Source organism: Panthera onca, chromosome A1 (assembly GCF_046562875.1).
Source record: "Panthera onca isolate mPanOnc1 chromosome A1, mPanOnc1 haplotype 2, whole genome shotgun sequence".
NCBI classification, from domain to species: domain Eukaryota; kingdom Metazoa; phylum Chordata; class Mammalia; order Carnivora; family Felidae; genus Panthera; species Panthera onca.
Genome location: NC_138339.1, coordinates 106,133,474 through 106,146,961, shown reverse-complemented (window position 1 = coordinate 106,146,961; position 13,488 = coordinate 106,133,474). Strand labels below are relative to the sequence as shown.

General features: G+C 37.0%; 1 protein-coding gene across 7 annotated transcripts in view; it reads left to right on the top strand.

The window, feature by feature from the left end:
* The window catches only part of SREK1 (splicing regulatory glutamic acid and lysine rich protein 1), a 48,938-nt gene extending 43,855 nt beyond the window's left edge, over positions 1 to 5,083 (top strand). For all 7 annotated transcript variants that reach the window (XM_060635652.3, XM_060635648.3, XM_060635647.3 and 4 more), the window contains one exon: positions 493 to 5,083. In XM_060635652.3, the coding sequence (XP_060491635.1) occupies positions 493 to 642 (150 nt within the window). In that variant the 3' untranslated portion in view covers positions 643 to 5,083. The remainder of the gene's footprint in view (positions 1 to 492) is intronic.
* The last annotated feature ends 8,405 nt before the right edge of the window (positions 5,084 to 13,488 follow it).

Genomic DNA, 13,488 nt, shown 5'->3' with positions numbered 1-13,488 from the left:
TTATATTCATAGAGATTTAGTATCATTGTCAAAAATATTGATACCGTCTCTTGAGCATCACCGTGTGTCAGGCACTGTTCCACATGTTCTCACGTAATTCTCCTTTAACTAAGGGCAGAATTGGACTGTTCTTAAGCAGTCTTTGCTAGGATGAATTGTGATTTCCTTTTCTACAGTCTCTGAATTTTGCTTCTTTGGTATGCAGATTACAAATCTATCCTGGCATCTTTGGCACCTATTTAACTCTTTCAACAGATCTGTCCCACTTTTTCAATTAAGTAACATTTTTTGAACACTTAAACTTTCTCAACTATTTTATTCTAATTTACAATTTCCAGAGGACATATTGATACATGTTTGTGTATCTTATTTATCTGAAAAGATAATGGGAGAAAATACTGTTTTATTAAGCTCACTGAAGTACATATACTTTAGCCATAACCAGATGTAATAGCAGACAATATTAAGTGTACAACTTAATATTCATTGTAGGAGAAGGAACACAATAAAGAACCAGATTCAAGTGTGGGCAAAGAAGTAGATGACAAGGATGCACCAAGGACTGAGGAAAACAAAGTCCAGCAAAATGGGAATTGTCAGCCAAATGAAGAAAACCTCTCTACCAAAACAGAAGCAGTGTAGGACTGACAGATGCACCTCTAAACACACGCTGGAATAAAATCCAAAGCTATTAATTCTTCCAACAAGATGTTATACAGTGAAGAAATCCAGTTGAGTATGAAGATATGAACTAACAGCTTTTCTAGTTGTTAGGTGACTTTGTGGCCATCTTGTTACTGAGTAAGAAAATAAAGCATGGACATCGTGAAAATAACAGGTGTTACCCAAACTCCTCATCTTCTAGAATTTGTGCATTTCCATGGTGGCTGACACACTTGTCACGTGGTTTGTTAGTGTTTGCCAAGAACCATTGCAAATAAATGGGACGTCAAAGATCCAAATTTGTACTGTCCACAGAGACTGGAGATAAGCATTGGAGGCTCTTTTAAAAAATGGTTGTTACTGAATTTTGTATTGTTTTACTTTTTTTTTTTTTTTTTTTTAATTTCAGTATATACAGATTTGATGATGTGCTTGAAATCGGTGCAAATATATACACACCCTTGTAAGTGCAGAGTATGTAAGAAGTTTTAACATTTACTTCACAGGATTTACGGTGGTTGTGTTAAATTCTCACTATTGTGTTTTCTTTTGCTCACTGTTTAGGACAACAGTTTTTTGTTAAAATAGTTTTACAGACTAAAATTGCTTAAATAAGTGGATTAACAAACAACTGACAATGCATGCTACTGTTCTCTTTCAAAAGGAAGAGCAACTGTATTGAATACTAATAATAATGGATTAGTATTCAGCGTTTAGAATCATTGGGTCTCCTCACAAAGTAAGCATTTCCTTTTGAACTTTTGTTGACATTTCCAAGCTTATTATGAATAATATTGCAGTGTGTGTTGTCAGCTGTAGGTGGCAAAGGTGCCATTATAAAAAGAAAACTGGGTTTTCAAAACGGGCTATGGGAGCACAAGCTGAAGCTTTAGTGCCTTCTACAATGTGGTATACTGTTTTCTAGAATTTTATATGTGCTAGTCATTCTCAATTCATACGGAACTTAGATGGATATTTCATTCACTCCCATAGAGAAAGTGTCCAAAATAGTGTGTCAGAGAAGAGCTTCTTACATAGCTCACCTAACATGAGGGAAGTCCTGCTTTTAAGAATGACTTCAGAGCTTAAAACAACAATGCAGTTTTGGGACCATCAGTTTTATACTGTGATAATTGAATATGAAGCATGTTCTTACTTTACTTAAATCAGAGCGAACACTTTCGTTGTCTCCATTGGATGGCCTTAATTATTACCTCTTAATCATCTTCTCGTAAGTGATGTGCAGAAATTATATGTAAAAGAGAACACGTGAGATTATTTGTTTTAAGGATATGTTTACTTGAGTTTAAAATATAGGTCATCCGTTACTCTTAGGCTCACTTTTTGCAGGAAGTATGCAAGTAGTAAAATGACAACATTGCTAATATTTTCCCCAAAGCCATAACTCATAATTTCAGAAATCTTTTCATTATTGTTATATTCCCCCAAAAGTTATACCTTTCAATTAGCATGTTATTAAAAAAAATCAAGTATAATTATTTTAATGCAATCTAATACAATCAAATTACTCCGTTGCCTTACCTCATGGGAAGAGTTACTTATAGATTTAAAAAGCTGAGTAGCACATCAGTTACTTGGTTTCAACTTGAGTTTTCTTTTAATGTTCATACTATTGAAACTTAAGTATTTGATAGAAAATGGAAAGAATTGCCCTTATTGCAAGTAATGAAGCCTGGTTTGATTATGAAGCTGCTTAATTACTCTTCATGTGTTCAGAATTACTGTGTTTTTTTTTCCTTTTTGTCACCGTGTACATTAAAATTTTTGAAAATGCTTTACTATGTAAAGTATAGATGGTCATTTTAATCGTTCAACCACATACGGTTGGCTGGTAAACAGCTTATTCTGATACAAGAATGCTTGGGTGCATATGGAAAGATTGTGAGTGTGTGTCCTGCATCAACAGCTGTCTTATTTATAATATGTAGTAGAATAGAGCAAATGTTTGAATCTTTGTTATTTTTAGTACCATTTCTCTAATAAAGCTAAGTATTTTAGAGGAGAGTATTTGTTTATGCATTTCGAAACAGCATCTTAGTTTATCATGTCTGTCTTGTTTTAGTTGGCATAGAAATTGTTTCAACGTGGAGAAAACATGTTTGTGTGGTGTTTTGAGTTATTTCTTGTACTCTGGACTCAATGTTTCCTTTGTTGGCAGTTAATATAATTAGGTTCCTGCTACTAATTATTTTTCTTGCTGATGATATTCAGTTAAAATAATACTTCTTTTGAAAGACACTGATTTGTAAAAGGAGGACATGAATAGGAATATAGGAGATCCAGAGAGAATGAAACATGTTCTTAAATGTGTTTATGGAAGCAAAGTTTTCTAGGGTCTGGAGGTATTGGAGTGAGTGTGTGTGAGAGAGAGAGATTGAGAGAGAGAGAGAGAGGGAGAGGGAGAGAGGGATAGGTTTTCTTTTCTTTGTTCACTTATAGGAGCCTGGTAGGTTTCCATTTATTTGTTACTTTCTTTCAAGGTATTTGTTTTTTCTTTAAGACTATTCTTTTTCATCCCAGGTAGATGTCAGGAAAACTTGAGGTAAGGCCAAGAAGACAGTAATTTTATACTTGATCCCTTTTTTAACTACGTTTTTTTTTAGCTTGATTATACAGAGAGTACTTTCTGTTCCTTAATTGTGGTTGCTTTTTATCATTCTAGACAAATTCTGTTGATCCTCCTGTTTCTTTTCGCAGTGCATGATGAATTATTTATATTAAGGTGGACCTTTATAATAAGGTGACCAGTTTTATGTGTGAAAACAAGTATAAATCCTTAACTTCTGCAGTTGCCTCTGTATTATTTCTCCATCTAGTCTAATTTATAATTGCAAACACTAGTCAACTTGTGATTTTGTTTAGAATTCTTACATTCAATAGTTTCAATCTATGCCATGTTGATCTTCAGAAGTGTCAGAGGCTTAAATTTTGACATGCTTAAAAGAAAAATTCAAGTTTAGAATCCTTTCTTGTCAAGAAAGTAACTTCATTTGTGATATTATTTGCAGGACCTCATTCATTGCTATATATATGTTGCTATCTTTATCTTAAAACTTTAAAAAGTCTTTAAATCAGCCCTGAAGATACTATTTAATTTTAAGAATTACAGTATGTAGTAATAGGCCCTTAATCATTTAAAAAAATCTATTAGAAGTAATATGATTTGATAAAATCATATTTTTATGATTAGTCTTTTTAGTGGTTGACTTAGCTATTAGTATGAATCCTTTTGGAAGGATGCATTAAATAACATTTCAGTGCATTATTTCTTACATTTTCACTAAAAGATAGTATCTGATTTTAACGGACTGGGTTATGAAGTAGAGCCGTGTCCACAAAGTATGTTCCTTATATGTTTAACTATTTTTTCTTTTCACTACCTACATACTTAGTATCCTCACGTTTATTTAGGTAGTGTAATAATTCATTTAAAATGGTTTATTTTCAAATTTCAAAAGTTAGGGCTCTTAAAAGGGCTAAATTAGATTTCTGGAAGCAGTAGCAAGTATAGTGTAATATAAAGTCTTTTAAAATAAAATTGACTTCCTTACCTAATTTTGGGTCTGTGGATGAGTTTTTCTTAAATACGCTCTTATTGGTGATTTTGCCTGAAGATTGATACCTTATTTTAAAAACAAAAGCTAAAGCTATTGATGGTTTTTTGGTCCATATTCAGTTAGGTTGGTAGTAAGTAATAATTACATTTCTTTCCATTCTATTTTAAGGTATTTTTGTATTTCCTAGCAAGTAATTTATCATAATAATTAGTTTATATCTAAGATAACATTTCTTGATATATTGTTTTTAAACACAGGGTTTTAGTTTGTTTCCTGATTTTTAAATTAACTTTGTATGTAGCTAACATTTTAATTTTGAAAATTGCCAACTTGTGGGAAACTTCACATATTTTACTGCTAAAATTTATTTCCCTGGGATTGGAATGGAATAGTAGTTCTCTCCATTCTTAACTTTCTTTTGCTAGATAATTTCTTGACTCTATGTGCAAGTTCAAATTTATGAAAATCATGCTGAAAGAATTAGAATTGAAGAGATGGAGTTCCATCAATTTGAGGCAGCGTGGTAGGCAACAAATGGTTGGGGGAGCAATCTGCAGAACTCCCTGATTTCCACAGAAGATTACATCTGGGTGTATTGTGTCGTTGTATAGGTAGTTCAGTTTAATAGTTAAATATTCTTCTTCTTAATCTTACAATAGTGTTCTTTACATGATGCTATGGGTTATCAAGGGAAGAGTTTAACATGTAAACATAAGATGCTGCATAGGTCGTGTATATTTATGTGAGTAGGGCTACTTCTAAGTGGTACTAGTAAAGATTTATCAAATGATGCTGCTATTGTGTTGCTATATTTTTAATAAAATGAAAATCTTAAAATCTCACCACTGTTGAGTAGTAATTTCACTTATTTCTGAGACATTTATTTACCTATTTATGACTTATTTTTTATAACTGAAAGGTGGTAATGGGCTCTTCTAGGGGTGTGTCGTATCTTTCTGGTTTTGGTTTATAAGTGTTGTGCTAGCCCAACAGGATGATGTGGAAAATGTTCCCTCATCTTCAGTTCTCTGAAGGACTTTGTATCAAATTGTCATTACTTCTTCCATAAATGTTAGGTAGAATTTCACAATAAAGCTAACCTGAGTCTGGAATTTCCTTCTCACATTACAAATCAATTTGAAAAGTATATTTAGGATTATTTATGTTTTTTCTTCTTCTTCTTCTTGAGTAAGCTTTGGTGTTTGCGCATCTTCAAAGGCATTTGTTGTCCAGTCTATTCCAAGTCTGTTCTAACTTGTCAAATCTATTGGCATAAAGTTCATGGAATCTCATTCCTAATATTGTTAATATGTTTTTTTTTAATCCGTTTATTGATTTAAAATAAGTCAGATTTTGCTTTCATCAGATTTCCTCTGTTGTTTTTCTGCTTTTTATTTCACTGATTTCTGCTCTTTGTTATTTCTTCTGCTTATTTCAGAATTTATGTATTTCTTCTGCTTATTTCAGAATTATTTATTTATTTATTGCTCTTTCCTAAGTTTAAGTTTTTTTAAGTTTTTTTTTTTTTTTTTTTTTTTTTTTTTTAAGAGAGAGCATGAGCAGGGGAGGGGCAGAGAGAGAGAGCGAGAGAGAGAGAGAGAGTGAGAGAGGAGACAGAATCTAAAGCAGGCTCCAGGCTCTGAGCTGTCAGCACAGAGCCCAACACGGGGCTCAAACTCAAGGACTGAGATCATGACCTGAGCTGAAATTGGATGCTTAACTGACCGAGCCACCCAGGTGCCTCAATAACTTGTGGTTTTTAGGTGGTTTTAGGTTTTATTGTGTGTGAATTGTAATTTGTCATAGTCTAGTTTAAATTTTTTTTTTTTTTAACGTTTATTTATTTTTGAGACAGAGCATGAACGGGGGAGGGTCAGAGAGAGGGAGACACAGAATCTGAAACAGGCTCCAGGCTCTGAGCTGTCAGCACAGAGCCCGACGCGGGGCTCGAACTCACGGACCGCGAGATCATGACCTGAGCTGAAGTCGGCCACTTAACCGACTGAGCCACCCAGGCACCCCAATGTCCTAGTCTAGTTTAAAGTGTGAGCTCTTTTTCTAGTTTAAAGTGTGAGCTGGAGTCACGGACTTGAGACCTTCTTTTCTGATACAGGTATTTTAATGCTGTGAATTTCCCTCTAAGTACTGCTTAGGTACATTCAACAAATTTTGACATAGTGTGTCTTTGTTTTTGTTCAATTCAGAACACTTAATTTCCCATTTGGCGTTGTCTTTGATCCATGGGTTATTTTCAATGTGTGTTCAAATATTTGGGCATTTCCACGGATCTGTGTTAGTGACTCCTAACTTAATTCCATTTTGGTTAGTAAATAGTTTGTATGATTTGATTCCTTTTAAATTTTCTAAGACTTTCTTTATGGCTTACAGCGTATCTTCTTAAGTGTTCCATATGCACTTGTTAAGAATGTATCATATGATTCTTTTTGAGTGAAATAATCTGTAATGCCAGTTAGGTCATGTTGACTGATGGTTTTGTTGTTCTTATCTTCTATGTCCTTACTGATTTTCTGTCATTGCTAATTTTTAAGGTTGGGGTCTTGAAATTCCTTGATAGATTGTGGATTTTGTCTTTTTTTTTTAGTTCTTTCATGTAGTTCTTTCTGATTTTGCTTTTGTATTTTGAAACTCTTAAGAGCTCATGAATGTTTGGGATTGTTAATGTGCTCATGTTGAATTGACATATCATTATTTAGTTGTCCTTTTATTCCTGGTAATATTCTTTGCTTCAAAATCTTCTTGTTAGGTTAATCCTAGCAGGAATTTTTTAAAAATTTCACATTAGCATAGTATTATCTTTTCCTATCCTTTTACTCCAGACCTGTTTGTGTTTATATATTTTAAGTGTGCATTTTGTGGGCAGCATAGATTTTGGTTTTGCCTTTTTATTTAAAAAAAAAAAAAAATTCTTTTAAATGTTTATTTTATTTTTAGAGAGATGGAGGGAGGGAGAGAGTGGGGGAGGAGCACACAGAGGGAGACACAGAATCCGAAGCAGGCTCCAGGCTCCAAGCCATCAGCACAGAGCCCGACGCGGGGCTCAAACCCATGAACCGTGAGATCATGCCCTAAGCTGAAGTTGGACACTTAACCGACTGAGCCACCCAGGCACCGTTTGCCTTTTTCTTTTTTAATCCAGTCTCCCTATGCCTTAGTTGGGAGTGTTCAAACAAGTTGCATTCAATGTGAATATTGGTGTCATTATAATTAAATCTACCATCTTAAGTTTTTGTCCCCCTTTTTATCTGCCTTCTTTTGGACTACTTGAATATTTGTTATTACTCCATTTCATCCTTTTTGTTGTCTTCTTAGCTACAGTAACTTGTGATTTCTTTAAATAATTTTTTTTAATGTTTATTTTAGAGAGAGAGAGAGAGACAGAATCTGAAGTAGGCTTCAGGCTCTGAGCTGTTAGCACAGAGCCTGACTCAGAGCTCAAACTGATGAAGGGTAAGATCACAACCTGAGTTGAAGTCGGACGCTTAACCAACCGAGCCACCCAGGTGCCTCAATAACTTGTGATTTTTAGGTGGTTTTAGGGTTTATTGTGTGTGAATTGTAATTTGTCATAGTCTATTCTTAAGTAATATGCCACTTCATTTATAGTGTAAGAACTTTGCAATAATGCTTTTCTATTTTTCCTACTTGCAGTTTGTGCTTTTTTTGTTATGCATTTTATTTCATACATGTGTTAAAGTCCCCACAATACACTGTTAACAAGTTTTGATTAAACAATTTTAAAGAGATTTTGAAGAAGGGAAAAGTCTCAGATATTTACCTATCTACTTAGAATTTATGGTGTTCTTCATTTCTTTGTGTAGATCCAGGGTTCTACTTGGTACTGTTTTCCTTCTGCCTGGGAAATGTGTGCATTTTGTGGGCAGCACAAAATGTCTTTTAACATTTCTTACAGTTCAGGTCCGCTGGTAATGGATTCTCTCACCTTTTTCAGGCTGAAGTTTTTATTTCAACTTAATATTTTAAAAGATATTTTTGCTGGGTATCGACTTCTACAGTGACTGTTTTTTCCTTTTCACTTTCCACTGTCCACTGGTTTACTTTGTTTGCAGCAAGAGCTCTACTATTGTTATTGTTCCTCTACCCAGAAAGTAGCCTTTTTCTTGTGATCACTTTTTTTTTTATGCAGTTTATTTTCAAGTAATCTCTACACCCATTGTGGGATTGAACTCAGGATCCTGACATCAAGCATCACATGCTCTTCTGACTGAGCCAGCAGGTGTCCCTTCCTGTGACCACCTTTAGGATTTTCGCCTTTCATTGGTTTTAATCAGTTTATATGCCTTGGTATTGTTTTTTTTTTATGTTTAAGTGCTTGCGGTTCCTTGTGCTTCTTGGGTCTGCATGTTTTGTGTTTTAAGTTTGGAAAATTTTTAATCATTTCTTCAAAAACGATTTCTTTCTCCTCCCCTCTTTGTAGTCTCCTATTAATGTCTGTTGTCCCGTGAAGTTGTCCCACTGCTTGCATCAGTCTTTTTTTTCAGCTGTGTGTGTGTGTGTGAGAAGAGAGAGAGAGAGAGACTTTGGATACTTCTATTGCTATATCTCTTGCTATATATTTTCTGTAGAGTCGAATCTGTTCATTTTATCTAAGTATATCTATTTCAAAATAACCTCAAGCAACTTTATATCTTCCATGTCTCTTCTACATATTTAAATGTAATTTAAGCATATGAAAGCGGAAGTCTGCTGTTACCCTTTCTAACCTTATTTGGCTCCATACTTTTTACTGATTCTGTCTATTATTCTCTACAAAAAATTTTGATCAGAGTCTTGGAAAAGATCCATGCAGGTGATGGGTCCTGAAGCTTAAACTTTATTATTTTCACAGTAAATCCATCTTAGGGCCTATTTAAGAAAAGAGGAAGGACAAGATCTCAAATGGAGGTTTCATTCCAGCCTCATTAGACTGTGCCATGTGCAACGTGGCCAGTGACACCCGATTAAGGAAATAGTATTTACAAAGAGTTATTATTTCTTGATGGATCATAAAAGCTCATTTGCTTAAAGGTTCAGTGATGCCACTCAGCCAGGAGCTTGGACCCAGTGGACCTCCTGTGCTCCAGGGTCAGGCAGCCTGGTCTACCAATAGCCCCAGGAACACCCTGGGGGTTGGGGCATCGTAGAAGTCTCACTTTACAAGTACCACATGAGCTGAATCTGTGGTACATGTTTTTGTTTTTCTTGTCCTAATTTCAAACGCCTACTAGCTTCATGGTGTAAGAACAAGCTAATGTCAGAAACTTGAGTAGAGGTTAATCTGAATACATCTTAATCAGGGTAATGTGATTATAAAACATTACAAAACTAACCATGTAAGGTACAACCAGCAACTCAGATTGTTGGCATGATAGAGTATGGCGATAGAAGCACCACTAGAATTTTGAAATTCTACAGCCAGTCTGTTTGATTTCAGAGTTCTCTAGGTTCCTATGTGTGTAGGCTCTATCCGTTCTTAAGAATAAGTGATAGTAAACAGTGAGCAGTTAATAGCAATAATAATTATATTCTGAAACTGCTTTCTCTGAAACAAGGAATCTGGCAGCTTCTTACAGAAACTTTGAAATCCAGGGAGGTTGTTCAGGGCTGCTGCTGCTGTGAGCCTCTTTGTTGCCTTTGTGTGAATTAGGAAAAGGTGCTGCTTCTGGGTGATGTAAACTCATGGACGCTTGGCTTGGCAAATGGGGCTCAGATGAGTTCAGCCTCCCTTGTTTCCGAGACTGGGCATTCCTGTGCAATAAACAGACTACACAATTGTCTGTGAGGCACCAGTGACTGGAGGTGGCTCCAACAAGTCTCCCTGCAGCCACAACATCTGGCTGGCTTGTTCGGCAGGTAGAGGCACTGAGATCAGCGAGACATTTCTTGGTGTAAAAAAGGATAAAAGCCTGACTGTGAAATCCTGAGCCAATATAAATATGCTGCAGAGGAATAAGAAAAGGTTCACATATAACACTATTTTAGAGCTTGAAAGGATTTGGGAAATGATATGGTTCTTCCTTTCTTGCTCTTTAATGGATGGGAATCCCAAAGCTCAGAGGAAATGAGTAGCCCCACGTTGACCGGTACAAAGTAGCAGAGTCTGGCCAGGGCCATCAGCAATTTCCTATCCTATCCAATGTTTAATTACTATTTTTAATGGTACATTAAAACCCATCTCAAAAATGCAGATAAAAAGATAAGTTTTCTGATTCAATGAGTAAAACTCCCAAACATCATCATATACAGTATTTGGAAAAACACAGTTTTCATTTCCGTAAAATCATGGCTTCTGGCAGTAATAATTCCATTACTCTTGATGAACCAACTGAGACTTCCGAGTTAATGCAATTTGTGTTCGAAGATGTCCTAAAAGGCTGATGTAACTTCATTATCCGCGCATGACTGTTAAAAGTACTACCGCTGTTAAGCAATGAGAACGTCTTCTAACATGACTGTAATAGGATTTTCTGTTCTTTCAGGTCAGGTGGCAAAAGTTTAATGAGCAATTTAATTGCTTGAAGAATTCAATATGTCTTATTTTTTGCTTCAGGGGTTGGGTAACATTGGTTCAGATGAGATATGAGAGTTTTTACCTTCGGGGAAGAAAACTGCCTTAGAAATCATGTCTAGGTTTTCCAGATCCTATATTGGGCCTAACTTCACTCCTTACTAATTACTCTTCATAAAATCTACAAAACTTGGAGCTACATTTCATTTTAAAAATTACTCACTTTAGTCGAGTGAGAGTCAACCACCACAAACTGGGTGGCTTAAGACAACAGGAAACCATCCTCTCAGAGCTCTAGTTCAGAGGCCAAGGGTCTGAGACCAAGGTGTTCTCAGCGCCATGCTCCCTCTGAAGGCTCCAGGGGAGAATCTGTCCCAGGCCTTTCTTTTAGCTTCTGGTGCTGCTGGCAATCCTGGACTTCCTTGGCTGATTGATACGTCACTCCAGGCTCTGTTCCGTTGTCATATGCCATTCTCCCTCTAAGTGCCCTGAGTCTCCTCTTTTAGGGACACTAGTCCCATTGGATTAAGCGTCCTGATTAGTCCAGTATGACCTCATCTTAACTAATTATATCTTCAGCAACCCTATGTGTGACTAAGGTCACATCCACAGGGGTTAGGAAATGAACATATCTTTTGGGGGGGATATAATTCTACATACTACAGCATGCAACCTTACTCCTATGAATACAAAAACACTAAGTAGTTATTAATTACCTTTCTGTGGGGCTCTTTGAGTCAGGTGAAGGTGGGGTGTGAGGAATCCTCTTTTACATCAATCATTCTTGTCCTCACAAAGCTTACGGAAAAACTGATGATAAATAAATCACTTACGTATATAAGTCATAGTAGGTATTCATCAGAAAAAAAATAGATCTGTATAGGACACAGTTCACATAATGTGGTCAGGGGAGGCCTGAGGATATACATGTGAACTGGAAAAGGTTGAAATGAGCCAGTGATGGGAAAGGCAAGGAGAAAAACGTTCCAGGTGGAGGCAACAGCAAATACTAAGGCTCCAGGATGGGAAAGAGCTCAAAACTCCAGGTCCTGAAGGAACAAAGAGGGGAGATGAGAGAAGAGGAGATCGAAGATGTAGGCGGGGTCTTAACCTGATGGGTGATACCTGCCTCCCCAGTTTTTTTGTCCGCAACACTGCAGCTTAGAAATATGGGTACATAGATGTATATGTACACACGCACACACACACAAGTGTATGGTAAAAAGAAGTTTTTAGTTACATTTTGGAGATGGCGTCTCAGGATGCTAATGTATCATTTTAAAGCCATGAGAAATAGGTGAGATTTGAGGAAAGAGAGTAAAGGAGGAGAGTGGGAGCAAGCCTTAAACTGAGGCCAAACCAGGCAATCACTAAGTGTGTTAGTCACATTATTTTGTGCCTACCAGAGCGCACAGCGCCAATGCTACAGGGTGTAGTGAGCCGAGACTTGGCATCCCAGCAGAGCAGCATGTGAATTCTAACCCTGATTTGTCCTAGCTGTGTGACTGGAGCAAGTCCTTAATCTCTCTGAACCGCTGTTTCCATATCTTTAAAGTGGGATCAGTATTACCTACTTCACAGAGTAGGTTGTAGGTAGGCTTCACTCAGTACTTGTTGGTTTCCTTTCCCTTTCCCCCTGGGCATGTATTTCAGGGCTTGGACGATGGGGGAAGCAGAGAGGGCAAAAGAAAAAGGTGCTTTAAAGCAACTTGAACTTATTTAGTGCCTTGCTTAACGCCATACAAATATCACATTATATATGATGTAGATATATAATTTAGTAGGTTGAGGGCTTCTTCTGTTGAGGAAATATGTGTTCCTTTGAATCGGGAGACCCCAATCTGTTGCCACGTGGGCCAGTCTCCTTTTCTGTATGCCATATGCCTGCTGGCATTCTTTTAAAAAAAAAATTTTTTTTTAATGTTTATTTCTGAGACAGAGAATGAGCGGGGGAGGGGCAGAGAGAGAGAGGGAGACACAGAACCCGAAGCAAGCTCCAGGCTCTGAGCTGTCAGCACAGAGCCCGACGTAGGGCTCAAACTCACAAACCATGAGATCATGACCTGAACCAAAGTCGGTTGCTCAACCAACTGAGCCATCCAGGTGCCCGTATGCATTTTCATTTTATTGTGAGCTCTTTTTTTATTAAAAAAATTTTTTTAATGTTTTTATTTTTGAGGGAGAGGGACACAAAGTGAGAGCAGGGGAGGGGCAGAGAGAGAGGGAGACACAGAATCTGAAGCAGGCTCCAGGCTCTGAGCTGTCAGCACAGAGCCCGAAGTGGGGCTTGAACCCCTGAATTACGAAATCATGACCTGAGCCAAAGTATGACACTTAACCCACTGAGCCACCCAGGTGCCCCAGAGATAAGCTATTTCAAAGGGTAAGTGGCTAGTGTAAACAAGGGCACCAGGAGCTGATTCTGGAATTTTCCTCTTTTCTCCTGAGTTTCAGTAATCCAAAGTGTCTCCTAAAAATCCATCTTGCAGGCCCAGGATGATGTCTTCGGATGTTAAGCTGCTGAAATCAAAACCACAGAGATTATCAGTTAAATAAAAGCAAGTTTCCTCTGCTTGTTTCAAGCTGAATAGCTCTCAACCCAGTGTGCCTCCTGTGAGTGTGTACGTGTGTGCGTGCGTGTGTGCTGAAGGGCTTCTCTGAGGTAAAGTGAAGTTCATGAGCCGAGACGGAGCTGAGCTGTCCAAATTGGTTTCAGCTGAG